The 25,983-nt window shown below is 38.8% G+C and overlaps 1 protein-coding gene across 2 annotated transcripts; it reads right to left on the bottom strand.

The window, feature by feature from the left end:
- Window positions 1-593: 593 nt before the first annotated feature.
- psmd12 (proteasome 26S subunit, non-ATPase 12) lies at window positions 594-25,983 on the bottom strand. 2 transcript variants are annotated; one of them, XM_041217163.1, is made up of 11 exons: window positions 25,709-25,983; window positions 15,556-15,615; window positions 13,913-14,069; window positions 13,141-13,248; window positions 11,155-11,259; window positions 9,645-9,794; window positions 8,752-8,886; window positions 6,677-6,789; window positions 4,366-4,540; window positions 2,472-2,549; window positions 594-1,174 (listed from the first exon to the last, which is right to left on the bottom strand). In XM_041217163.1, exons 3-11 carry the CDS (start codon window positions 14,030-14,032, stop codon window positions 965-967), a joined length of 1,194 nt encoding a protein of 397 aa, XP_041073097.1. In that variant the 5' UTR covers window positions 14,033-14,069; window positions 15,556-15,615; window positions 25,709-25,983; the 3' UTR covers window positions 594-964. The 2 variants fall into 2 exon arrangements, with proteins under 2 accessions (XP_041073097.1, XP_041073096.1); XM_041217162.1 differs by having other exon boundaries at window positions 13,913-14,041.

The raw sequence follows: 25,983 nt of genomic DNA, 5'->3' as shown, positions 1-25,983 counted from the left end.
CAAGACTGCCAATGTAGTTGCTATGGGAATATTTACTTGGGTGTGTAATGAAAAGGATACAGCTTTTTAAAACTTTAAATATTGTGCTTTACCCTTAAGGAACAGGAATTGCTCTGCAAAATTTCTTGACTTGAGTTATTGCACACTGAACAAAATAAACTTGTAAAATAGCTCCTCTTAATACAATGCTACCTTTGGGAGCCACAGAAGGAAAAAGAATTGGATCACCAAGTGTGATTTTGAGAAATTTTATAGGTTTCTCAATGGCGAAACTGTAAACAATGCAAATTATATAAGAGGGTTTGCTGTATTACTTACTCTCACAAAAATGCCAGTACAAATACTCAGAACAGAGGGGAAGTAAGGGTGTTGTTAAACAAATATGGCCAAACAGTTAAATCAGTGTCCTGTTGGCAATGGTTAAAAAACTTAAAACAGCATGTGCACTGGTCAAACAATGTTTCAACGGGCGATAGGGGGAAAATACATGGATCTTCTCGATGCTTCAGATTTCCCAGTATTACCTTCACTGTAATGTAAATGGAATAGTATAATTAATATGTGGTGGAATACAGTAACTATTGGAAATGAAATTTGTAACTTAAAATTTGGTTTAATGAACACATCTAAATAACACAAAACGTTGGAAATTTTCAATTGAAAAGTCACACTGGTGACAATGTTTTGATTTTATGGTTTGTTCCATTTACAGTACATATCACAAAATGCAAACACTCTACCTTATGCAAACTCTAGTTTTTATGACTATTTCTTTTAAAAAGAGGAAAATCAACCATACTGTCAAAGCTTATCCTTTGATATCTAACCATGTGGAGACCATGCACCAGACAATCAGAAGCTGCTTTTGGTTCAGCAAGAGATATACATTTTTTTTTGCATGGCTATTGAGGATTATTTTTAGATCCTAAAATGTCTTTTCAAAAGACACACCAACTCTCATTCTCTACTGGAGGTTGTGGATCATCTCCTCCTTGGCTATGAGGTGTGTAGTTTTGTTCACAAGTCCCATCAGAGAGTTCAGTTTGTGTGACCAGTCGTTGAGTATGTCATTGGGGTCCTTGGGTCTCTGGAAATTGATAATTCCCGCTAGCCTGTCTACTTTTGCAAAGATGGTCTTGTTTACCACCAGATTGGAAAGAAACTCCTCTGATTCCTGCAAAAAAATATATACATGGATTAAAACTTGAAATTAAGTAAAAATCAGTGAAAGGGAGATCTGACTACTAGATTATCAAATAATCCTAAATAATTTAAAAGGAAACATCTGAAGATTTATTTATTTATATGTTAATAGCTTTAGAGCTTTTTTTCAGGTGTGGAGCAGACATTTTGTATTGAACTCCACCGAAACAATGCCCTCAATGTTTAACTACAGTATGGTCTACAGTGCACTTATGTCACTGCAGTGGCACCTTCACAATGTTCTAACTGGAGGAGTTTGTACAAACTGACTGCTTTATGACTGAATATAAACAGAACTCAAAAACATAAAAGGTCTGTAAGGACAAATTATTACAGTGGCATTGTACACACTTATGACAATGTGAACCTTCAATTTGTGGAAGCAGCTGTTATGAAATGGGGAGATACCAGTGTGTACTGTGTGTAGCCTAAGAACTGATTTATTTAATTCTTCATTGGAAGTTCTGTGCTGGCTACCCAGACATTTCAACAGTTGTGGTGAAAACTTTTTTGCTCAGATGCATCATTGATAAAATCCTGGTTTTATTCCAAAAGCTGCTTCTAGTTAATGGTATAGCTCTTTTAATTTTGTACTTTCTCTCCTGCTCTTCCACCATGTTCTCTGCACATCCTTATGTCCAGCACCATTTTTACTTCCTATCCTTTCCTCAATTCAGTTTCATTGGTCTTCAATGCCAGAATGAAAAGACAGATCTGTTGTTAAATGTAATAAGCAGCATAACCACTCCATTTGACATGTAGACCGCATCAAAAAACACCTCTCTCTACTCATTTTCAGAAATGTAAAGACAGCACCAAAACAGATGGTTTTCAAGTAAGCAGTAATGGAGTTATAATTTGATGCCTTTGCCTTTTGTTTAAAAAAAATTAATACAGAATAATCCAAAGTGAATCATCAAGTTTCATTCATAAGAATTAGCAGTGTTGCCGCTAGGTTTATTTCGCTTGACAGTTCCAATATATAGTAATAGGGGGAAAAAAAATGAACTCAAGTCAAATTGTGTCATACATTTATTATGTGATGGCTCTTAATTCACTTCCTTAAATTGCTCCCAACACTGCCACCAGTTGTTCACATTATTGTTACACAGCTCAAAATACTCTTCCCAGGAACAGGAAAAGTTTGAAAGGAGCAAAAAAATCTTAATTAGGTGATTTTCATCCTTAAAGTGATTGCAGTTTGAAAATTTCACACAATATGCTTTCTTGAAATCCTCCTTATAGATGACAGAAAGTTTCATACTCACGTCGACTGAAAGATCAAGAAGCTCTGCCATTCTCTTCATTGTGATCCTTGTATAATATTTTGCCATTATTCGAATATTCTGAAATACCAATGTTAAAATGAAAATTTTTAAAAATTAAGTTAAACAGTCAATAAAAATTTCTGTATTTTGAAGAGAGCACCAGGATCCATAAGTACAGATTAGCTTTCCCTCGACTGCAATTACCTGAAGGATAGTTCAGTATTCAGTGCAATATGAGCAAACCAGGGCTTAAAATTTATTAGATGACTAGTTGATCTTCCATAATGTTTCTCAGTGTACATTACAGCCACAATGTAACGGGATACATGGAACTTAATACCTTGCTGCTGCACGCTAGAGTTACTGTACTACCCAGGCATGTTTACGTGAGGAATTTCCATTATAAATGACTTACATGTTAAATATTAACAAGTGTTTGGTTTCCCATGGTCACTTGGGGACAAGAAATGCACACTTACACACAACTTTTAGTATAGCAGGTCATATTCTGTTACCATCTGATGAGACAACTGACACAGCCATTGGTAGCACAATTGCCAGAGAGTCAGAAGGTTGTGGGTTCAAGTCCCACTCCAGAGCTTGAGCACAAAAATCTAGGCTGACACTCCAGTGCAGTACTAATGGGAGTGCTGCACTGTCAGAAGTGCTCTCTTTCAGATGGCACATTAAACCAAGGTCCCACCTGCCCTCATAGGTGGGTCTCATAGATCCCATGATACTAATTCAAAGAACAGCTGTGGAGTTATCCCCAGTATCCTGACAATATTTATCCTTCAACCCACAAAACTAAAATTCATCATCATGTTGTTGTTTGTGGGCAATGTCGTGTTTCCTATATTATAAAAGTGAATTTATTTCAAAGCTGCAGGGCACTTTGGGACATCAAGATTGTGGAAAGGTGCTATATAAATCCAAGTTCTTTTTCCTTTTTACATAGGAAGAGCAGCCCCACCTGTACATGGCGTAAGCTTTGCAATATGGTTCCTGTTTTGTCAACTCTTGCTTCCATATTTCAGAAAAAGGCTTGCTGGAATGCCCACCACAAGCATTTTAGCCTTTCAATTCACCTTTCACTGGATCATACTAGGTTACAATTTTAGGGATGCCATGTGCCAGCCTAAATATTGAACATAGTTAGCAAACTGTTAGACTGTTTTGTTTGTGATGGGGTGGCACTGGGTGAGGAATGAGAAAGCAAAAGAAATCACAGGCAACCAATCTTCTCCTTAGTCGATAATAATACTCACTTGTCAGTTGTTATAAAAAGTGCCACTGAATGGAAGTCAGGCATAGGAACCACAGCTGTTTTCCCCCATACCAAGCACAAACAAAGAAAATGCCAACTTCTGTCAAAATCAGATAACTCAATAAAAGGGTTCAAACAAGATGACCTTATGTTATTCATAGAGATAAAAACAAAAAACTGCGGATGCTGGAAATCCAAAACAAAAACAGAATTACCTGGGAAAAACTCAGCAGGTCTGGCAGCATCGGCGGAGAAGAAAAGAGTTGACGTTTCGAGTCCTCACGAAGGGTCATGAGAACTCAAAACGTCAACTCTTTTCTTCTCCGCCGATGCTGCCAGACCTGCTGAGATTTTCCAGGTAATTCTGTTTTTGTTTTATGTTATTCATAGTTTTGTAACACACCACATTACTTAGTCGCTGAGCCAACAGAAACACCATTATGAAACAATTGAAAAGGCACTCAAAAGCAGAGAAAACTAAATGAAATGTAATTCATAAATAAATTCAATTCACTGACATTTAGTAATAGGGTTAGAGAAAGGAAAATAAAAGGAGCTATGGCCCCCACTTATAATATTTAGAACATAATTTTAGGTATCAACTTTTAAAAATTACAGCACACTTACATGTTCCACTACACGATTTTTAAGATCTTTCCATCTTTTATTTCCCTCTTCTGTGCTAGAAAATACATCTGTGCAAGCATTTTCAGGTAACTCTTCCCTCAATTCCTTGCCATAATCATCCTCCAGTGAGCTCCAACGCATAAGTTCCATTGTGGTAAACAGCTTCAGCAAATCCCTGTAAAACAGGAACATAGTGTTGCTCTGAGAAAGTAAAATACACCAAAAATTAACTGTACACATATCAATCTTGGATGGCAATACTGTATTGCAAATCATCAAATGTATAATCTATAAATACATCTCTGCTCCTTATATTCAGTAACTCATTTCACGCTCCCTACGATGTCAGTATATTCAATAGTTTCAAGCTGCATCTTTTCTTCAATGCAATTCAGGACATTAAACATGATTCCACTGGAATCAAAGAATTCCGTATTAACATTCTGTTAACCAGAATGCATATTGTGACCTGAAGGCTGGTGGAGACTAGAAATCGCTTATTGTCCAATTAACAGAACAAGTTAACCTTTTCCCAATTTAGTAATTACAATTCTAAGATTACTTACTCTCATTAAAAAACTGCTGAAAAATATTAATCACCTCACAGAAGCAGCACATTGTAGCACAAGAAAGGGGTTACATCTCAAGCAAAGCCTCATTTAAAAAAGCTTTAAAAAGAAACTTGTATATATGTAGTGCTTTACAACAGTATATTTTGTTTTACTTTATTCTTTTTGATTAAAGAATGTTAAAATGTGTTAAGACATTTTTAAATTAAACCTCTCTTCACCCCTCTTTGGCTAATTTGCTTCTAAATTTCCTCCCTCCATGGAGGGTTTGCCATCCCAGGCCATGTAGTCACTGCAGTTTTCTCCAGGAGATGGTCAAGACAATTATTTTACAATCTTTTTGGTCTCTGGGCTGAGTTTACAACCTCAAACTCATCACAGAACTAATCACAGGACAAGTCACCACTCAGTCCGAGCAATGTCCTAATCCACCACTTTGTAGCTTATGTTTAAATTTTTAAAAATTGCACAATTTGACCCTAATACTGTTCCCTCATGGTACATATTTCCTAAAACCATGCATGAAAGATTGAAATGCATCTTAAGGCATTGCAATAAATGGCTTCCCTCCAGTTAAATTCAACATAAACAAACTGGAATTTCTGTTCTCCAAAAAGCATAAAACAAGCAAATAAATTGTTGATTCAAGTGGGAAAAAAATGCTGCATTGATCATATCCTTCATATGATTTTCCCTTGGTACTACACTAAAAAGTGCTGCCGATTTTTATAACGTAATCTTTCACCAATATTCTCCCTATCTACCTTAAAATGTTTTTTTTTTTGCTGATGCAAAGTTCTACATGAAACAATCATCTATCTGTTCCCTGCTTGAATAGATTCACATGCAAGTCTTCACAATCAACATTTGCAAGCTGGTCAGCAGTACAACTGAGCTGGATCCAAATGCGCACTTCTAGCAAAAGTTGCTGAGTAGCAATCAGAGGCAGAAAGCAGATCTGCAACTCCCTAATCCAGGGATGCTGAAGCCAACTGCAAAGGCCCAACCATCATCCCAGTTGAGTTTTAGTCAGAAGGTTGTGGGTTTAAGCTGAGCTTCACGATAGCAGCATATACACTGGGTTGGCACTTCAATAAAGTAGTTCAATACTGCATTGGAGTTGTCAGTTTTTGGAGGAGATGTTAAAACCAAGATCTCAGATGCTGCTCAGGTGGATGTCGAAGATCCTATATCACTATTCAAAGAGCAGAGTTCTCCTGGTGTCCTAGTGAACATTTATCACCGAAATACCAAACACCAGACTAACTGGTCTGACAGCATCTGTGGAGAGAGAAACAGAATTAACGCTCCGAGTCCTACAGACTCTAAAAACTCTGTTTCTCTCTCCGCAGACGCTGTAAGACCTGCTCAGTTTTTACAGCATTTTCTGTTCTTATTTCAGATTTCCAGCATCCGCAGCATTTTGCTTTTACCAGACTAACTGGTATTTATCCAATTGCTGTTTATGGGACCTAGCTGTCCATAAATTTGCTGTAGCATTTACTTACATAACAGCAGCTGCATTTCAGAAGCAATTAATTGGCTATGCAGTATTTTGGGGTATCCTGAAGATGTGAAAGGTGCAAGTTCTTTCTTTCAGTGAATTACTGGGACAGCTCTCTTTTGAAACTCACCAATTATTAAAAACAATCTTTAGATTAAAAAACTATTAAGTGGTTCGGAAAATCTGAAAGTTTTGACAGGGTAATTAAGAAAGTCTTTTCCCTCAAACTTCATCTTACCTGTACTTTGGAATCTCTTCAAGTTTTTTGTCTAGACTGATTCTGTGAACTAGATCAGATTGCTCATTGTCATAGGGGGCCAGGATTGCATAGAGAACAACACTCTTCAAAGCCTGGATGGTACATTTATAAACAAAAAAGTCATTAAAACTTAAGAAATTTAAAAAGATGTACACAACATATACATGAATTAGCAGATTACAAAACTCAGGAGTAGCAGTACTGTTCTGGTCTCCTAATAAATGTAACAATTGCAAACTGTGGAATTGTGAAATACTGAAGGCTTAAAATGAATGAGGAAGATCCCACATTTATCACATACACATTAGATACCAAATTGCTCTGCACATCGGAGTAGTTTGCTTCAAGGAACACAAGAAAAAAAATTACAACAGCCGCTCTCCTTGACAGGAATGCTTTTTTCAATGACATGAACTTTTGAAGTATATTCCCTTCCAACTCAACCCTACTATACCTCACACCTAACCCACTTTTAAAAAAATTTTTTAGCATGACAATCATGTAACTTCCTGGTCAAATCCTCATGGAAATGTCCAACATTATTTGAATGAGACAGAATTCTCCAGAGGTTACCTTACTTCAGAGCATTAATTTAATACTTCTGTTAAACATATTGTATTACTCTACAACAGGCAATACTAATAAATATATTAGATTTGATGAAAACTAATACCAAATCGTTTGTTTTCACCATCAGTTTACTTCTTAAATAATGTACACAATTCAGTACGCAATAAACGGAAGCAGGTTGGGGCATTCTCAACATTTTCCCCTACATGCATCATGCAAACTACATCTGCAAAATGTATTGTGGGTCACAGCAGATCTTTGTCTCTTTCCATCTATTCTCTCACCACCATGTTCCCCCATCCACCCCTTGCTTTCTAATGCTTCATATTGTTTCCTAGTTGCTGAGGTCAACAAGCTCACTCCCAAGCCACTGCCAAAAGCATAGATTGTTATTTTATCTTCCTCTTTAAAGTCAAATCAACATTTTTAGAAAGCAACTGCAGGCCGACATTTCCTTTGAAGAGGCAACAATAATTGCCTTATTTTGCAATATCATTTAAAATATTTATCATGGTGTGTACGCAAGTGATTTCATTACTTTGTTGTTTGTTGATGAGAAATGTCATGGCAGATTTGGACAGGCAGATAGTTGAAACATGACTGTCCACATATTGAAGGATTCAAATTACTGATGTAATTCATAATTGACAAAGTGTCATTCATGATCATTTAAAATACTGACAATCACATGTCATTTACACTTATTGAAAGGAAATAAAATGTTAATTTCATTTTGTCATTCTACATAATCAATAATTTAAGCAATTTTAACCTAAGGAACTATGTTTGTAGAAAGTCTATTAGTCACTGCAGTCTAGCCTATAAAACCTACAATACATTTACCCAAGTTCTAAATCAGCAAATAATCACTCATGGAACTTGTTCAACATACCACCTTTGGCAGAATTGTAACATAGGGGTGAATTTTATTCTTGTGGTGGGGATCCCAATGACAGCTGGAAAGCCAGGGAATAGAATACAAAACCTCAGATCAAGGGGCCATTGGCATGTTGGAACAATACAGGATGCTTTCATAATTGGCAACTTCAAAACGTTCAGGTACAGGGCGAGAAAACGGGATCAATTCCTGTCTCAGATGCTGCTATCAACATGCCAGAAGCCTCTAACCAGCTACACTAGTGTCTTCCCCTGATCCGGATGAAACGGAAGAGGAGGAAACACAAGTACCTGATTTGAACCTCTCAGATTCTGGTCCTGCAGCAACTTCATAATCTGAATGAGTATCCATGATCTTTTGCTCTTCAGAATTTCTTCGTGGACAGCAAGAGGCAAGAACCAAATTTTGGCAAAAAATTTGAAGTGCTTCAGTGAACAGGTCACCTTGAAGAGCTATGAGCCATAAGATGATCAAGAATCATCGTGGACAAGAACCAGGGCAAGAACAAGAAATAACAGAAATCCAGCAGCATTCGAACAAACAACTCAATTACAGAACTCATTCACAATCAATACCAGCTCTTTACCTTTTGCCATTTTGTGCTCTCTGCCTCGATACAGGGCGTATCATAGATGGCACGATAGTGCTTGCAGATGGACAAATAGGATCCCTCATGCTGGTCAACTTGAATCATTAAGTTGTAGTATTTTAACTTCAACTCCTGTAAAAGATAACAAACTGCATCAAAATTATTGCAGATCTCTTGAATTATAAATGGTCTTATGCATGATGTCTTAGTAATATGTACAGGAATTGCTTCTAGTGTTAGTCAGATGGAGACCGAATCTAAAAGTCATTCAAATATATATCCATCTTAACATAAGAAAATGCAGCACAATATAAAGATCGCATAGCTAATTAAGCCCACTCAATCCACAGTCCAAGCATGGTTATTTGCATCATGAACTCCAGCCGTCAATGAGGGAACATTTCCCTCTTTAATCTCCTCAAAAGAAGAAGAAAAGGAATTGTGTCACATTTCCCTTTAATCCATAACCCCACTTCTTTATGCATATCAATTCAGTTATTGCCCTCCTCTCCTCAACCTTGCCTCCAATCTTGCTCATGGCATAGAAAGTTTTGAACTTTTATTCTTTCATCCAACTTGCTTTCTGTCTATGAATATTGCTCGCAACAATCATGCGAATATAATGAGCAAAGGGAAAGTCACCCCTCCTATTTCTACATGCTTCGGACTAGGCAGCATCTAGCCTCCATCCACACATGGCAATTTTTGAGATGACTCAACTGACAATTCCACAGGGCAGTCTAACAAAGGACAAAGATGATACTCCAACACTGCAGCATCAGTTTTTAACTGTGAAAAAACAAATTCCAGCTCTTTTTATAGTTAGCAAATGCTCGTCTTGGTGATCTCATTAATTAGTTTAAATGAATTTTAAATTGCAAATCAATTACCTCAGTATTTTCCCCCTGGAAGAATTTTGTGTTTATTTTTTTGCTGATGATTTGGGTTCGAATATAATCCTTTACAGCCAAGCAAAGTCTCATTTGCTCTAAGATAAACTCAACCTTCTCTTTCTTCTCCATTGACCCATAAGTTTCGACCTGTTGGTTTAAGACAGAAATCATTTAAAAAAAAAATCATAAAAATGTTGTTCGTTGAACTGCTCCCTTACATCTGTTTTAAGCATATTTCATGTTTTCTAAGTTTATCAGTGACGTGGCAGTATGAACCTGTTGTGAAGGAGTAAAACTTCTAAATTGGGGACTGATTAGAACGATTCTTACAAGAAAATTAAGCCATATTTGAATTGTAGATTTTACATAGGGCAGGGGAAATATATCCTTGCAATTTTAAACAGACAAAATTTTCATCAGAATTTGATATTTGAATATCAAATTTATTTTAAATATATTATTTTAAAATTTCCAACACAACTGGATTTTTTAAGGTCACAGGTGTTGGAGAGCAATCAGAAAAAATAATTAAAAGATGGTGGGGAAGTCTAAAAGAGGAAGGGGAAAACTGGTATTAGCATTAGGAATATGTACAGAAACAAACAAATCTATATTAACAAAGATTTAAGGCATGCTACCGTCTTGAATACTCTTACTATGCTATATGGGATTTGGTTTATAAAGGTTTGAAGTACCTCAGAATGCCACCATTTCTCCAATTTATCTAAAAAGTATTAGGAAGGGAGAATCTCTTCACTTTACAACTGTATCCATTATATTAAATCCTACTATAAGATGGCAATTACTCTGTTCATCAAGTGTTTTGAGTTTACATGTTGTAAGGTTCAATTTCTATGTACTTGCATTTTAGCAAGCAAAAAGTGTTCAAATCACCTAAAAGGCACCAATAAAACAAGCCGTGTTAAAAATTATTTGGTTAAATATTCAGGTTGCATGCGAATTTATAATACTCTTCTTCAATTTGCAAGGGAGGCTAACTAACTCTATACTTCACCTAAGCTGCAATCCCAGACTGGAATTTTTAAAAATTGCTGATTCAGGTCTTTCATCATTAATAAGCTATGATTCTTTGACAGTAAACTCCTTTTTGGCAAATCAACGTCATGGGCAGCAACAGAATTATATTTATAACAACTTGATCTGCATTTACTTAATAAATCTGAAATCGAAGGCTGCAAGGCCAACATCAAAGTAGCAATTTCATTCTGGAAGGGGAAAGTAAAACAACAAGGAAAGAGTATTTTTTTATCCCGACTATTTCATGAATTTTGAGTTGCAATGTGTGGCCTAAACACCCTGAAATTAAAAATACAACTGGGCTGAAAAGGCATTTAAGGACTACCGCTGTTTGGGCATGATCCAACAATGATTTGAAGTATCTCCCATGTTATGTAGGAATTCAATAGGTCAAAATTAGTTTGAGACCACAGCATCACTATTAAAAGCATGAAATTTTTGCAATCCAGATATCATCATTGGCATTCACCTGAAGTTCTTGCAAAATGGCAGCAGCTTCTTTCAATTCCCCAGCTTCCTCCTTTATCATTGCCAAGTGCTTGGTTAAGCGAGCACGCTCTATTTCTACATAAATCTGAAAAAACAAATAGTTGCATGAAGTAGTCATTATTTTCTTTGGCACCACTCAGGTTTTGATTTACTATCTACTATCCTTAAATGTTTAAATCTTTCAAAAATGTAACAATACAAGCCAGGAGTTCACAAGTATGATGTGTGGGAATATAATGTGGATTTGATTAAAAAGTTGCACACAAACTGTGGAGTAGCAACATTGTTCCAATTGATTACAAACATACTAAGTACAAATAACTCCCGACCGTCCATTCCTTCTCTGTTGGCTCAAAGTTCATTCAGCAATCATTGAGCCATGAACAAGGAAGGACCCTCAAATCAGTTGCCTGATCTGTTGGGCCAGGAGTAGGGATTCGATAACTAGCCTCTCCTTATTTGGGCCTGGGAGGCAAAAAAAAAACCAAAACAGCTGAAGCAAAACAGAATTTTTGATCCTGACACACAGCACGTGTATATTTGTGCATTCTTGGTTTGGGCTTAGATAGGATGAGACTGACCATATGCACAAAAATAATCTGATAACAACCATCAAATTTCAGACATCTTTTTTGGAAACAATATCCTAGCTATGATTTACTACCTTCAGGAAAGGCAGAGCAAGGGAAGAAAATAGGCATGTGCAACAGATGATGATTCAGCAAACACTGATCAATTGATGGGAAGAGTCCCAAATAGCTGACTGGGTAAATGCACCAAATGGTTCAATCCATGGTTGCTGCTTTTTTAGATGGCCATGGCACGAATGCTGGTAAAGAAAGGCAAAATGGTTTTAGTATGCTCAGCCTTAGCTACGATGTGTGCACAGTCAAACTGCAAGCACACACAGTCTCTAGCTTGGGTGACAAAAATGGTGTCTCAGTCAATGCTTGCATCCATGAAATGGAATCCTAACATTGACAGTGTCCAAAAGAGCTTGGATCGGCATGGCAGGGGAAGATTTCACTAAAGATAATCTCTCTTTATGCAATTAATGAAGTGTCTTCAAAATAAAAAAAATACAAAGTTATCCATGCAAAATTTAAATTTTACAAAGGAAATTGCTTCTACATATTTTTATTTGTTTCAATGTTTAAGATTTTTCCCTCTTCATTCATCGTGTGTCAGGTTGGCCTCAAGTTGGTACCCTTGCCTTCAAGTTAAAGATTATTTGTCAAGACCCATTCCAGGACACTTTGCTGACACTTCATTACAATGTTAAAGAAGTGCTGCACTGCTGGAGGTGCCATCTTTTGGATTAAACATTAAACTGAAAGCAAGAGGTCCATGGCACTATTCAAGGTATTCTGTGCAGCATCCTGACCAACATCATCAAAAATAAACTACGTTCGAGCATTATTTTGCTGTTTTTGAGACCTTGCACTTCAGAAAGTGTAAAAGCATTGGTTGTAAAGCATTGTGATGTGCTGAAGACATGAAAGGTGCTACATAAATGCAAGTTTTTTTCTTTGCAACCGACTTTTATTCCTCAATCAATACTTACTGGTGAATTATGCAATGGAATGGTTCAACAGGCACTTACAGCTCTCTTGTAATAGTTTATGCATATTATTACAATACAATCTCTAGAATTGATAGCCTCCAGATCAATTTAATTGTTCTATTATTGAATAATTGATAATGATTATATATTTAAATAATTTTAATATACATCTGAGTATCTTTAAACAAACAAGCTTAGGAAAGGTTTTATATTGACACTGACATACATTCATTCGCATTGTTGTTTGGAAGTTTAGGTAAATATCTTTCTTGTCATGAGCAAAAACGACAAATGAATTTTTCGTCAATGTATGCCAAGGTAAGTAACTGAACATAAAATGATCTCCTTCCCCCCGATTTTGCAAAGAAGCATGCTTTTGGAAACAGATGCAAACATACTAACCTTCCCAGCCGTGACAGTACGCAAGGTGTCAATCAATCTCAATTTGATTGGCAGGTCAGTGATCTGACTGACGTAAGCACAGCACTCTTGGACCATTTTTGTAACTGCCTGCATAATAAACAAAGCAAATGAAAATGGCTTTGCAAACACTGGCTACATTGCGAGCAAGACTGTATTAATTCTCACCCAACCTACAAGTGCATTTAGCATGACAAGCAGCATGAACAGCATTTTCAAGTTGAACTAAAAGCACAAGTTTATTTGAACCCCATCAACAGGTATTATCATGAACAAGCTAAAAACCCTTAAATTATTTTTAGTGAGATATAACATTCTCCTGTATTGTGTCAGGCATAGTTACTTTCAGCTATTTAAAAACATGAAGAAAATCAGCTCAGACATAAATATCCTCCTTTGTCAGGAATGTTGATATGACTAGGACCGTTTCTTTATTATTTATATTCATTTTATACAAGCAAGATAAAAATGAAAAAGAAAAAGCATGTATAAATTCTGTAAACTTGGATGTTGAAAATTTAGTCTCCTCAAACAGAAAGGCAAATGATCAGTAGCAAAAGTCTGAGGCTTAATTGACTTCAGGCACAAATGACAATTAGATATTTGTGAGTGTTTAAGTTTTTTCCCCTCAGTATTCAGCTCTAGTATTCACATTTAATCTCCTGATAAAAGGTCATCCGGCAGAGTGTTTTCTACATTGAAGTTACAGTCGAGAATAGTTTTAGTAGGTTGTTCAGCACTCTGTGGACCTTACCTGTTTTAGCTGGCTTCTCCTCTTAGACAGAAGAACAATATTTTCATTCAATGCATCCCAATCTTTTGCATCGTAACACATTTTTACTATGGCAACCAGGATTCTTGATGTCGATGCCATATCGGAGGCCTAGGATTTATAATGAAAAAATTCAGACCTGTAGGTCAAAGCAACAAACTCAGTATAGTTATGAATCAAAATGACCAAATACAGCGGAAACTCTCAAACGATTTAAAATTAATTAATGGAATAAAATTAGATGAGTGAGCAAATGTCTACAATAATTTCAAGTTAGACAAGAAAGGAACTGTAAATCACTGCACTTTTGAACTCAATGTAGACTTTGCCTTTTACATAAAGATATAGTAACAACGTCAAGAGACCGTATTCCACCTTGCCCTCCAATCCAGAAGTATTTCTTGTGGGCTTCTAATAATATTGAATCTCATTTGCTGCTTCATTTTTCTTTAAACATATCAAGGTTTCTTGTTCCACCACCTGTGCTGGTAATTTATTTCTTTACATTTATGTGATAGACAAGAGCGAAAAGCTCCCACAATGACAAAGCTCTGCAGTCCTACCATATCCAGTTGTGAATGGTGGCGGACAATTAAATAACTAACCGCAAGAGGAGCATCCACAAACATCTCCATCCTCAATGATGGAGGTGCCCAATGTGGCAGACCAAAAGATATGTCGAAAGCATTTGTAACCACTTTGAACTAGAAGTGCTAAGTGGATGATCCATCTTGGCCTCCTCTGGAGGTCCCCAGAATCACAAATGCCAGTCTTTAGACAATTTAATTTACTCCATATGATAGCAGCTGAACTCACTGGACATAACAAAGGCTATGAGCCCCAAGAGCAGTCCAGTGATCTTAGCCAAGCTGTTCCAGTGCAGTTAAAACACTGGCATCTAACCAACAAACTGCCCAGGTATGCCCCGCTTACAAAAGCAGAATAAATCCAATCTGGCCAATTACTGTCTCATCAGTCTATCCTCAAAATTCAACCAAGTGATGGAAGCTGCCATTGACAGTTCTCTTTAGTGGTATTGGCTCAGCAATAATCTACTCAGCGATGCTCAGTTTAGGCTCTGCCAGAGCCACTCAGCTCCTGACCTCATTATAGCCACAGTCCAGAGAGGGTTTATTAGGTTGAGTACTGAGATGAAGGGTTGGTCTTATGAGGATAGGTTGAGTAGGTTGGGGTCTCTTCTCATTGGAGTTTAGAAGAATGAGAGGTGATCTTATTTAAACATAAAAGATTCTGAAGGGGTTCGACAGGGTAGATGCAGAGAGGATGTTTCCTCTCGTGGGTGAATCGAGAAATAGGGAACATGGTTAAAGAATATGGTGTCTCTCATTCAAGTTGGAAATGAGGAGGAATTTCTTCTGTCAGATGGCTGCTAGTCTTTGGAATTCTCCTTACCAGAGAGCAATGGAGGCTGGGTCATTGAATATATTCAGGACTGAATTAGACAGATTTATCATCAAGGGTTATGAGGGTAAGCAGGAAAATTCAGGTCACAATCAGATCAGCCATGATCTTATTGAACGGTGGAGCTGGCTCAATGGGCCAAAGGGTCTACTCCTGCTCCTATTTCTTATGATCTCAAATAAAATAATTTAAATTGCACTTACTGTTCGGGTCTGCTTTTCCAATGACAAAAGATTATCAATACCCTCTTGTAGTCTTCCATCCTAAACAATGACAAAATTATTATTACAGGAAGAATAGATTGAATACAAAGCAACACTAACCTCCCATATCCCAGACTTATTATCAAATCTGATTCTATGTTTAATTTTCAATTAGACATGTGTAGGAAATATGAAAAGTACTCAGGCAATTTGGGAAGTATACCATTTTCTTCTACTGTATACAATTAATCGAGATTAATAAAATAAAATGCACACATGCATTTTTACAAAATGTGATGGATTGCATGTTCTCAGGTGATCTGACATAGATAGTAAATAATGAAACAAATTAACCTGATTAAATTCAACAGCTGACTTAATCAAAAATTCTGCCTAAACATGAAGTCAAAAAAAGAATGCACACGGCAACTGCTACCCAAAATAATCAGAATCCCTTCTTCTGCCAAGCAAAAAAGGTCAGCCAAGAGCAGGCCAGGGTCAAAGCAGCAGCAAGGACTGGAGCAGAGACCACAAAGAATCGAAACACAGACAGACACAATAGATGAGAGTCAGTGTACTTTGGAGGCCAAGAGTCCACATGTGCAATTGAATTCAACCACAAGGCCACTGTACTAGGTTAATTATTATTTCCTCGATTGTGGCAATTGCTTAAACTACAGCATGTGGAAATAGATGAGAAGAACACAATGAGTTTATAAAAAGTGAGTAAAATGCTGAATTGTGTGCACAGGCAGTAATGTATGATATAAATATAACTTTACAATATGCGTTACTGATGGGAAACTTGAGATTTATTGGATTGATGTTACGTTACTTCTCATCAGTAACACAATGATTTACAAATGTACCCAGCTGGGACCCTACCCACCCTGGCACCTACTACTCTATTCACTTACCTCACTTAAACTTATTCACTAACTATTGTGTGAAAAGTTGAGAGACATTTAAATAGCTTTTCACTGTGCTAATTAATACTTATCAAAATACTAGTGCTGTAAAAAGGGTGCATGGCTTGGCTTCCCCCAACAATCCTGCCATACGAAGGAGGACTCTCAGAACAGTATGTTCCACATTTCTGAAGAGACCTGGTTTGGAAGTCTGGGCTAGAGATGTGGAGCTGTAATGCAGTGTAAAAGAAATAGGAGAAGTATGACAATTCGATAGTGATTGCCACTCCTTGGAAGGCTCGCTCCATCATGTGTCTGTCTTCATAGTAGAGGACAAAAAAAAACACAGAAATTGTGGGGAACCAAGGAGAGTAGGAACTTAATGTAATTAATATTAGCAAATGAACAAGGGCTGGAAAAATTAATATGCCTAGAAGTTGACAAATCCACTGGACCTGATGGCTTGCAATCTAGGATTTTAAAAGAGGTGACTACAGAGATAGTGGATGCATTGGTTTTGATCTTCCAAAATTCCTGAGATTCTAGAGCAATTCCCATAGATTGAAGGTGCTAAATGTAACCTCTCTGTTCAAGAAAGAGGGCAAGAGAAAATAGGGAACTCTCAGCCAGTTAACCTGGCCTCAATAGTAGGGAAAATACTATAATTAAGGATGTGCTAACAAGGCACTCGGAAAATCACAATGCAATTAGGCAGAGTCTACACAGTTTTATGAAAGGAAAATAGTGTTTTCACAAATCTGAGATTTTTTTTTTGAGGGTGTAACTATCAGGGTAGATAAGGGGATTGCTTGACCGAGAACTGGTTAATGTGCAAAAATATATAGTAATAGAAATATACGGGTCATTTTCAGGGTGGCAGACTATAACTAAACGCATTGCAGAGATCAGTGCTTGGACCTCAACTATTATAATCAATATTGATGACTAAGATGAGATAACCTAAGGTACCATGTCCAAGTTTGCTGACAACACATAGCTAGGTGAGAAAGATGCAAAGAGGCAGCTAGGGGATACAGGCCAGTTAAATGAATGGGCAAGATGTGGGTTGGTGTATATTAAGTGCTGCAATTAGGACTTTGATGAGCCAACACCTGGAGTATTGTTTAGAGTTTTGGCTTTTTTACCCAAGGAAGGATATACTTGCCTTAGAGGCAGTGCAATGAAGGTTCATTAGATTGATTTGAGGTGAGAGCGCCATTCTATGAGGAGAGATAGAGTAGAATGGAGCCATATTCTCTGGAGTTTAGAAGAAAGATGATCTCATTGAAACATACAGAAGTCTTAAGAGGCTTGACAGGGTAGATGCCGAGAGGCTGTAGAGTTATAGATGTCCCGCTGAAAATTATAGGACCAAACTTTGCAATCAGCGGTGAAGTGAGGCACTTGTTGTTGATGGAGGATAACTGCTCAAAAGACTCATGGAAGCTGAAACATCAAACACGACAAAAAATGTCTGAAAAACCTATGGAATTTTTATCATGGTGTGGAGAAATTTGACAATTCCACAATTTAAAAAAAATGGGATAAAAGACCTCCTTCTCTAATGCAAGTTTCTATGTTTCAATGAAAATATCACTGTTGGAGGCATTTTTCAGTTCTTGACAGGACTAACAAACGCAGAGCTCAGTATTTTCGCTAACCCGTAAAGTGACTCTCTTGTGGATTTAAGCTTGACTCACGCTGTCCTGAATTTCCCACTTAATACCTAGAACGCATTCCGCCCCCCCCACCATTTACGGGATGTGGGAATCGCTGGCTGGACTAGTATTTATTGCCCGTCCCTAGTTGCCCTTGAGAAGGTAGTGGTGAGCTGCCTCCTTGAACCACTGCAGTCCATGTGGTGCAGGTACACCCACAGTGCTGTTAGGAAGGGAGCTCCAGGATTTTGACCCAGCGACTAAAGGGATGGCAATATATTTCCAAGTCAGGACGGTGAGTAGTTTGGAGGGGAACTTCCATCTGGTGGTGTTCCCATGTGCCTGCTGCCCTTGTCCTTATAGATGGTAGCAGTCTTGGGTTTGTAAGGTGATGTCTAAGGAGCCGTGATGAATAAGTGCCTCTTGTAGATTGTACACACTGCTGCCACTGTGTGGCAGTGGTGGAGAGTGAATGTTTGTGGATGCGGTGCCAATCAAGTGGCTTTGTCCTGGATGGTGTCAAGCTTGAGTATTGTTGGAGCTGCACTCATCCAGGCAAGTGGAAAGTATGCCATCACACTCCTGACCTGTGCCATGTAGATGGTGGACAGGCTTTGGGGAGTTAGGTGACATACATGCCGCAAGATTCCTAGCCTCACACCTGCGCTTGTCACCACAGTATTTATATAGCTAGTCCCGTTCAGTTTCTGGGCAATGGTAACCCCCAGGATGTTGACAGTAGAGGAATCAGTAATGGTAATGGCAATAAATGTCAAGGGGCGATGGTTAGATTCTATCTTGTTGGAGATGGGTCATTGCCTGGCACTTGTGTCGCACAAATGTTACTTGCCACTTGTCACCCCAAGCCTGGATATTGTCAAGGTCTTGCTGCATTTGGGAATGGACTGCTTCAGTGTGAGTCGTTGCAAATGGTGAACATTGTGCAATCATCAGTGAACATCCCCACTTCTAAGCTTATGATGGAAGGAAGGTCATTGATGAAGCTGTTGAAGATGGTTGGGCCGAGTCCACTACCCTGAAGAACTCCTGCAGTGATGTCCTGGAACTGAGATGATTGACCTCCAACAACCACAAACATCTTCCTTTGTGCTAGGTATGACTCCAACCAGCCAAGGGTCCCCCCCGCCCCCCCGACCCCCGTTGATTCTAGTCTTGCTAAGGCGCCTTGATGCCACACTCGGTCAAATGCTGTCTTGACGTCAAGAACAGTCACTCTCTTTTCACCTCTGAGTTCAGCTCTTTTGTCCACGTTTGAACCAAGACTGTAATGAGGTCAGAAGCTGGGTGGCTCTGGTGGAGCCCAAACTGAGCATCAGCGAGCAGGTTATTGCTAAGCAAGTGCCGCTTGAAAGCACTGTTGATGTCCACTTCCATCACTTTACCAAGAGTTAATGGCTGGGTTGGATTTGTCCTGCTTTTAACGTACAGGACATATCTGGGCAAGTTTTCACATTGCCAGGTGGCTGCCAAGTGTTGTAGCTGTACTGGAACAGCTTGGCCAGGGATACGGCAAGTTTTGGAGCAGAAGTCTTCAATACTACTGCTGGAATATTGTCAGGGCCAATAGCTTTTGCAGTATCCAGTGCCTTCAGCAGTTTATTGATGTCACGTGGAGTGAACTGAATTGGCTGAAGACTGGCATCTGTGATGCTGGGGACCTCCAGAGGAGGCAAAGATGGATCATCCACTCAGCACTTCTGGCTGAAGATTGTTGCAAATGCTTCAGTCTTATCTTTTGCACTGATGTGCTGGACTCTTCCATCATTGAGGATGGGCATATTTGTGGACCCTCCTGCTCTAGCAAGTTATTTAATTGTCCACCACCATTCACAACTGGATGTGGCAGGACTGCAGAGCTTAGATCTGATCCGTTGGTTGTGGAATTGCTTAGCTCCATCACTTGCTGCTTGTGCTGTTTGGAACAGTAGCCCTGTGTTGTAGCTTCACCAGGTTGACACCTCATTTTTAGGAATGCCTGGTGCTGCTCCTGGCATGCCCTCCTGAACTCTTCGTTGAAGCAGGGCTGATACCCTGGCTTGGTCGTAATGGTAGAGTGGGGGATATGCCAGGCCACAAGGTCACAGATTGTGGCTGAGTACAGTTCAGCTGCTGCTGATGGCCCACAGCGCCATATGATTGCCCAGTCTTGAGTTGCAAGGTCTGTTCGAAATCTCTCTCATTTAGCACAGTGGTAGTGAGGGTATCCTCAACGTGAAGGCGGGACTTCGTCTCCAAAAGAATGTGCAGTGGTCACTCCTACCGATACTGTCATGGGCAGAGATATCTGTGGCAGGCAGGTTGGTGAGGATGAGGTCAAGTATGTTTTTCCTTCTTGTTGGTTCCCTCACCACTTGCTGCAACCCCAGCCTAGCAACAATGTCCTCTAGGACTCGGCCAACTTGGACAGTAGTGATGCTACTGAGCCACTTTTGGTGAAGGGCATTGAAGTCCCCAGCCCAGCGTATATTCTGCATCCTAGCCACCCTCAGTGCTTCTTCAAAGTGGTGTTCAACATGGAGGAGTGCTGATTGCAGGGGGCGTTACGTGGTAATCAGCACATATTTGACCTGATGCCATGAGACTTCATGGGGTCTGGCGTCAATCTTGAGGACTCCCAGGGCAACTCCCTCCCGACTGTATACCACTGTGCCACCACCTCATAGCCAGAGATGGTGATGGCGGTGTCTGGGACATTGTCTTTCGGTTATGTTTCCGTGAGTATGACTATGTCAGGCTGTTGCTTGACTAGCCTGAGAGACAGCTCTCCCAATTTTGGCATTAGGTGTCAGTAAGGACTTTGCAGGGTCAACAGGTGCCTAGCTTGATGCTGGTAGTCTGTCCTGTTCCATTCCTTTTAGATATGGACTGATACAACTGAGTGGCTTGCTAGGTTAAGAATCAGCCACATTGTTGTGGGTCTGGAGTCACATGTAGGCAAGGACAGCAGATTTTCTTCCCTAAAGGACACTAGTGAACCAGAAGAACAATCGACAATGGTTTCATGATCACCATTAGACTATTTAACTCCAATTTTTATTGAATTCAAAATTTCACCATCTGCCAGCAACAATACCACTACGCCACCCTTTCATCTATAAGGCTTTAACAACGCTTTGAAAGGAATACTCTAGCTAATGTGTTAAGAAGCCATAAGAAAATAGAACTCTCAATTTTTGTAATTCAGCGATTTAATAAAACAAACCTGCTAAAAGTAATTTACAAGTTTTATTCTTCAAGCATAGACCGACCCGAGTCAATTTTATACATGCATGATTTTATGGTCAGTGACACCTACTTAGGGTTATTGACAAGTTTAGAAAGATATGACTTATTTCACATTCCTTTATTAAAGATTTGCTTTGGGAATGGGAGCGAGGAAGGGAGTGTCATTGTGAAAGAAGTCTGTGTTAAGCAATTGTAGATTCCTTGCCCTGCTTTTTCACCCTATATCACAATAAGTAGATCCAGGACAGGAGTGATGAAACTTAAGTGTAATGCTTTCTCAACTCTTGATCAACAGAATGTCACAGCTGCAATCCAAAAATGCATCCCTAAGCATCAGTTCAACATTTTCATTTTCCTATCAGCTATTCTTGTGGTCATGTGTGAAATTGTGTGTTGGTGTTCAGAATTGAATAAATCAGCATTGTGGATGTGTGTCTGTTAATTTGCTCCAAACTCAGTTTGCTTAAGATCCATACATCTATGAGACAACTTTTACTCATCAGTCTGGGTGCACATAGATCTATGTCTCAGATGACAAGTTAATGTTCCAACCCACTGTATCCAAAGTGTCTAAACCTCAACAATGATACCTGGGTCACCTAATAGAAAGCACAGGAGTAGAAAGGATTGGGGGGCATAAATTTGAATTTTTTTGCTTCAACATATTGGCTATTCTTGCATGATTGAAATTTAACCAAGCTCTAGAATTCAAACACTACACCCCTCTCAACAGCTTAACCTTTCCACAGCCAGCGTCAGTTTAAAACATCTTAATAATATTTCAGTCTGAATATTTGATTTGGTATGAATCCAAAACAGAACAGGAAGAAAAGTGGCAGTTGGAATTTAATGCAAAGAAGTGTAAGTTGATGCATTTTGGCAGAAGGGAGAGACAATATACTTAAGTGGTACAGTTCTCAAGAGTGTGCAGGGATAGAGGAACTTAGAGGTTCAAGTGCAAAGATCCTCAAAGGTGGCAGGACAAATGTTTCGAGAGTAGCTGGCAAAGCATATGGGATCTTGGGTTTCATGTACAGTATATAAAAGCAGGGAAGTTATACTGAACCTTTCCAATGCTCTGTTCAGGATACAACTAGAGTATTGAGATCACTTCTGTCACTATAATGTTAGGAAGGATGTGAGGGTCCTTAAGAGGATGCAGAGGAGGCTTAACACAATGGTTCCAGGTATGTGGGAATTTAGTTACAAAGTTAGATTGGAGAAGCTGAGGTTGCTCTCTTTGGGGCAAAGAAAATTAAGGGGAGATGTTATAGAGGTGTATAAGATTATGGCAGGTTTATATAAGGCAGACAAAGGAAAGCTATTCCCATTAGCATTTGGTACAAGCACGAGGGGACAAAGATTTAAGGTTTTGGGCAAGAGATGGAGGGGAACGTGAGTAAGCACTTTCGTTTTGCGCAGTGCGTAGTAATGAACTTGCTACCCATGTGGGTGGCAGAAGTAGAGACTATCACTGATTTCAAAATTAAATTGAATTGGCACTTAAGGGAAATAACCCTGTAGGGCTTCAAGAATAGAACGGGATGGGATAGACTACATTGCTCTAGAAAGCTGACATGGGCTCAATGGGCCGAATAGCCTCCTTCTGGGCCGTAATAACTCTATGACTCTAAAATCACAAGCCTGTTCACAACTTAACTTGATGCAAAGTACACAATATCTCTGGCACAATTCCATGAGCAATTGTTAAATCTTTTGCATAATTCATTCTGTTCTGTTTGAAGCCAATTTGACCCAACCTTGAATATTAGTTAACTTCCATTTAGAATGATCAGTGATCCCTTCCCTTTGTTATGATCTGGTTCGGGACCATTAACATTTAAAGATGAAATAAGAAAAACCAGCTATTAACCACAGAACCACACCCCAAGATTTCACGTTTTTAAATGAAAACAAACTTTATTACAAATCAAAAGGAATTAATCAAAGTAAGCACAATTAACTCAACACTATAGCTTTTAAAGACTTAGGCTATAAATTTAGTTGTACTTCCTTTTGGGACCGGACGTGTGCTGATTTTATGGGTTCTGGGTCTCAAACTTATAATATAAAATAATTATAATACATAAAGTAAAATAAATTATGAGAAATAAAGTTAAAAACAACAGCCTTCCCCCGTCATGCCCACCTCATTACAATTGGTGAGCTGCTGAAGCTCCACAGGACCCATGTGTCTCCTACAACATTCAAATTACTGCACAAAATCACAGCAAATGGCCCCCATAACAGCCTGAATTGTATCCCTGTCCCTGGGGAATTTGAACAGTGATGCAAAGAAATCAGGGAGCTATCCAAACATATTCTCCCAGTATTTTCCAGACATCCCTGATACAAATGGCAACGCCGGTTGCAACAGAAATAACACTCCCAAACCTCTTTGACAAGGTCATCTATCTGTTATGCTTAAGAGGAAGTGGACAGCTGGAGGAAGAGATACAGTAGAGCCTTTCCTGAAACCAAGATAACAAAATATCACAGAATGAGGAGAATGAAATAAAGGATAAAAAGGTTTGTGCGCCAATTTCAAATTGCTGGTTTTCGGGTCCTTCCGGATTTTGGGATGCCGGATAAGGTACCTGTATCACCGCTCTCTGGAATTCAGTCTGATTTCTCTTCCGCTTTTCGCCAAGGTACAAGATTTCATGGGCGTCCTTCCATTAGCTTTTGGCTAAGCGACCCTCTAATTTCTTTACCAAACTTACAACTCTGGATTCTATAGCTCCAACATGGGCCTCCCTGTGACTCTTGTGCAGCGGCTTAAAATGTCAGAAAGCACTCTTGGTTTCCAACAGCCCCCAGCTATGGTTTCAAACTGCAACCAAGTTGATTACTTCCAGAACTCCAACTGTAACAAGGTTAACTGCCTTTTATTGAGGATTACTGTAGATTTCTTCCTTTAGCTTCTAGCTAAACAAATCTTGTAGCCGCTTCTCCCATTTCTAACTATGTATTATACTGCAAACTCCTCCCAATTGCAGGCTGTGTCATGGATGATAGTTCTAGCATTTACTCTACTCCAGGTGTGGTTCTGGCTTTATCTCGCAACTTCCAAGGAGCTACAAGTTACATAAGGTTGACCAAGTCTCTTAGCTGCTTCTCTCAACCAGTCTTGCCTCCTAGCTATGCACTAACTGAATTCACAGAGCTAACTGAAAACAAAGAATCTCACTCAGCTCCACCCATCGCCATGGCAATGTGACACTCATGACCTGCTCCCACATAGAAATGTAAATTAACTACCTTTTAATTTTAAAGCTTTCTTTAATTTTGGGAAACCAAATGAATAACTGCTCCTTCACTGGAATAACTGCAAACATCATGCCTCCAGTTCTTTAGCTATGTAAGCCCACCTGCTGTTTATCTTACCTTTCTAGTTGTTAACCTCAAGTCAACATAGCCCAACCTTTTAACTATGATAAACTCCAAGCTTACTCCAGGTTGCTTTTATTAAATACTCAACCAGATACCCCATTTTCTACAGTTCAAACTTTAATTCTTAAAACTAAACATTATATTTTAAAACATGTTAACTAAGAACTAGATATGCGCAACATCTTCCATACTACACACAATCTGTTAGTATCATTTTGCTGTTCAGATTCAAATGAAAGGAATACGCAAAAAAAGCAAAGCAACTACTGGAATGCTTGTCAAAAGTTGAGCACAAAACTGATCTTCGTGTTGTGCAGTTTATTTCACTAAATAATCTTTGTGAAATAATATTTCAGGGGCTTTTTAAAGCACTTTTCTGTCATGCTTACTGTGGGAGCAGCCTTTCCTGCTCCCTGTATGAATGAACCTGGACTTAACATTGTGTTTTTTAAAGTAATTCACCCACAATGCAGAATTAAATTCTTCAACAAATGAATTTGATTTTTCATTGAGATGCTGTTGGATGGCACAGGCCGGTCCTCAGGCTGACTTACCATTAAGCAGTAGATTTGACTGTTGTGACTCAGTTGGGGTGGGAATTTGTTTAATTCAAATTATTGGCGAATTCAGTGAACATTCAATGTGAGCTGTTTTCCCCGGTAATTCATTTCAAATTAACTGATAATTTAAAATCGCCAAAATGTGAACTGCAACTAAGCAACTTTAAATTTAGAGAAATAAGACAGCTTCTCACAACAGTACACATATATATTTTTAAAAGCAAGCGTTTCGTATAACTATCAAAGAAATAGCAAACAACAAACATTCATAGCTAGTATAGTTTCTTCAGCCAGTACGAGGATTGAGGCCTACATCCTACGAAGGCCTAGCTGAGTCTGAGCAACGGAGCGCATGACTCAGTGACTGTGAAAAATACATTGCACTTACTTGAGCCATCTTCTCGCACTCTGGGAGCTGCTGGTCTACCGTGGAGCTATAATCCATCTCCATTTTCACAATCCTACCATCGGCTCGTTCAGCTCCGTCCGTCATTTTTGCAGGCCGCTTAAGTTTTATTTATAATCGTTTCCACTTTCTTCTTCCGGACTGCTCCCTTTATTTTTCCCTCTGAATGGAAAGAAGGGACAGTCTCTCTCTCTCTCACACACGTACGTACGTACGTACATACAGACAACACACGCAAGCGTCCCCGCACAGGCCTC

The sequence above is a fragment of the Carcharodon carcharias genome, chromosome 22, assembly GCF_017639515.1.
Source record: "Carcharodon carcharias isolate sCarCar2 chromosome 22, sCarCar2.pri, whole genome shotgun sequence".
Taxonomy (NCBI): domain Eukaryota; kingdom Metazoa; phylum Chordata; class Chondrichthyes; order Lamniformes; family Lamnidae; genus Carcharodon; species Carcharodon carcharias.
The sequence above is the reverse complement of the archived record's forward strand: the minus strand, read 5'-3'. Positions and strand labels throughout refer to the sequence as shown.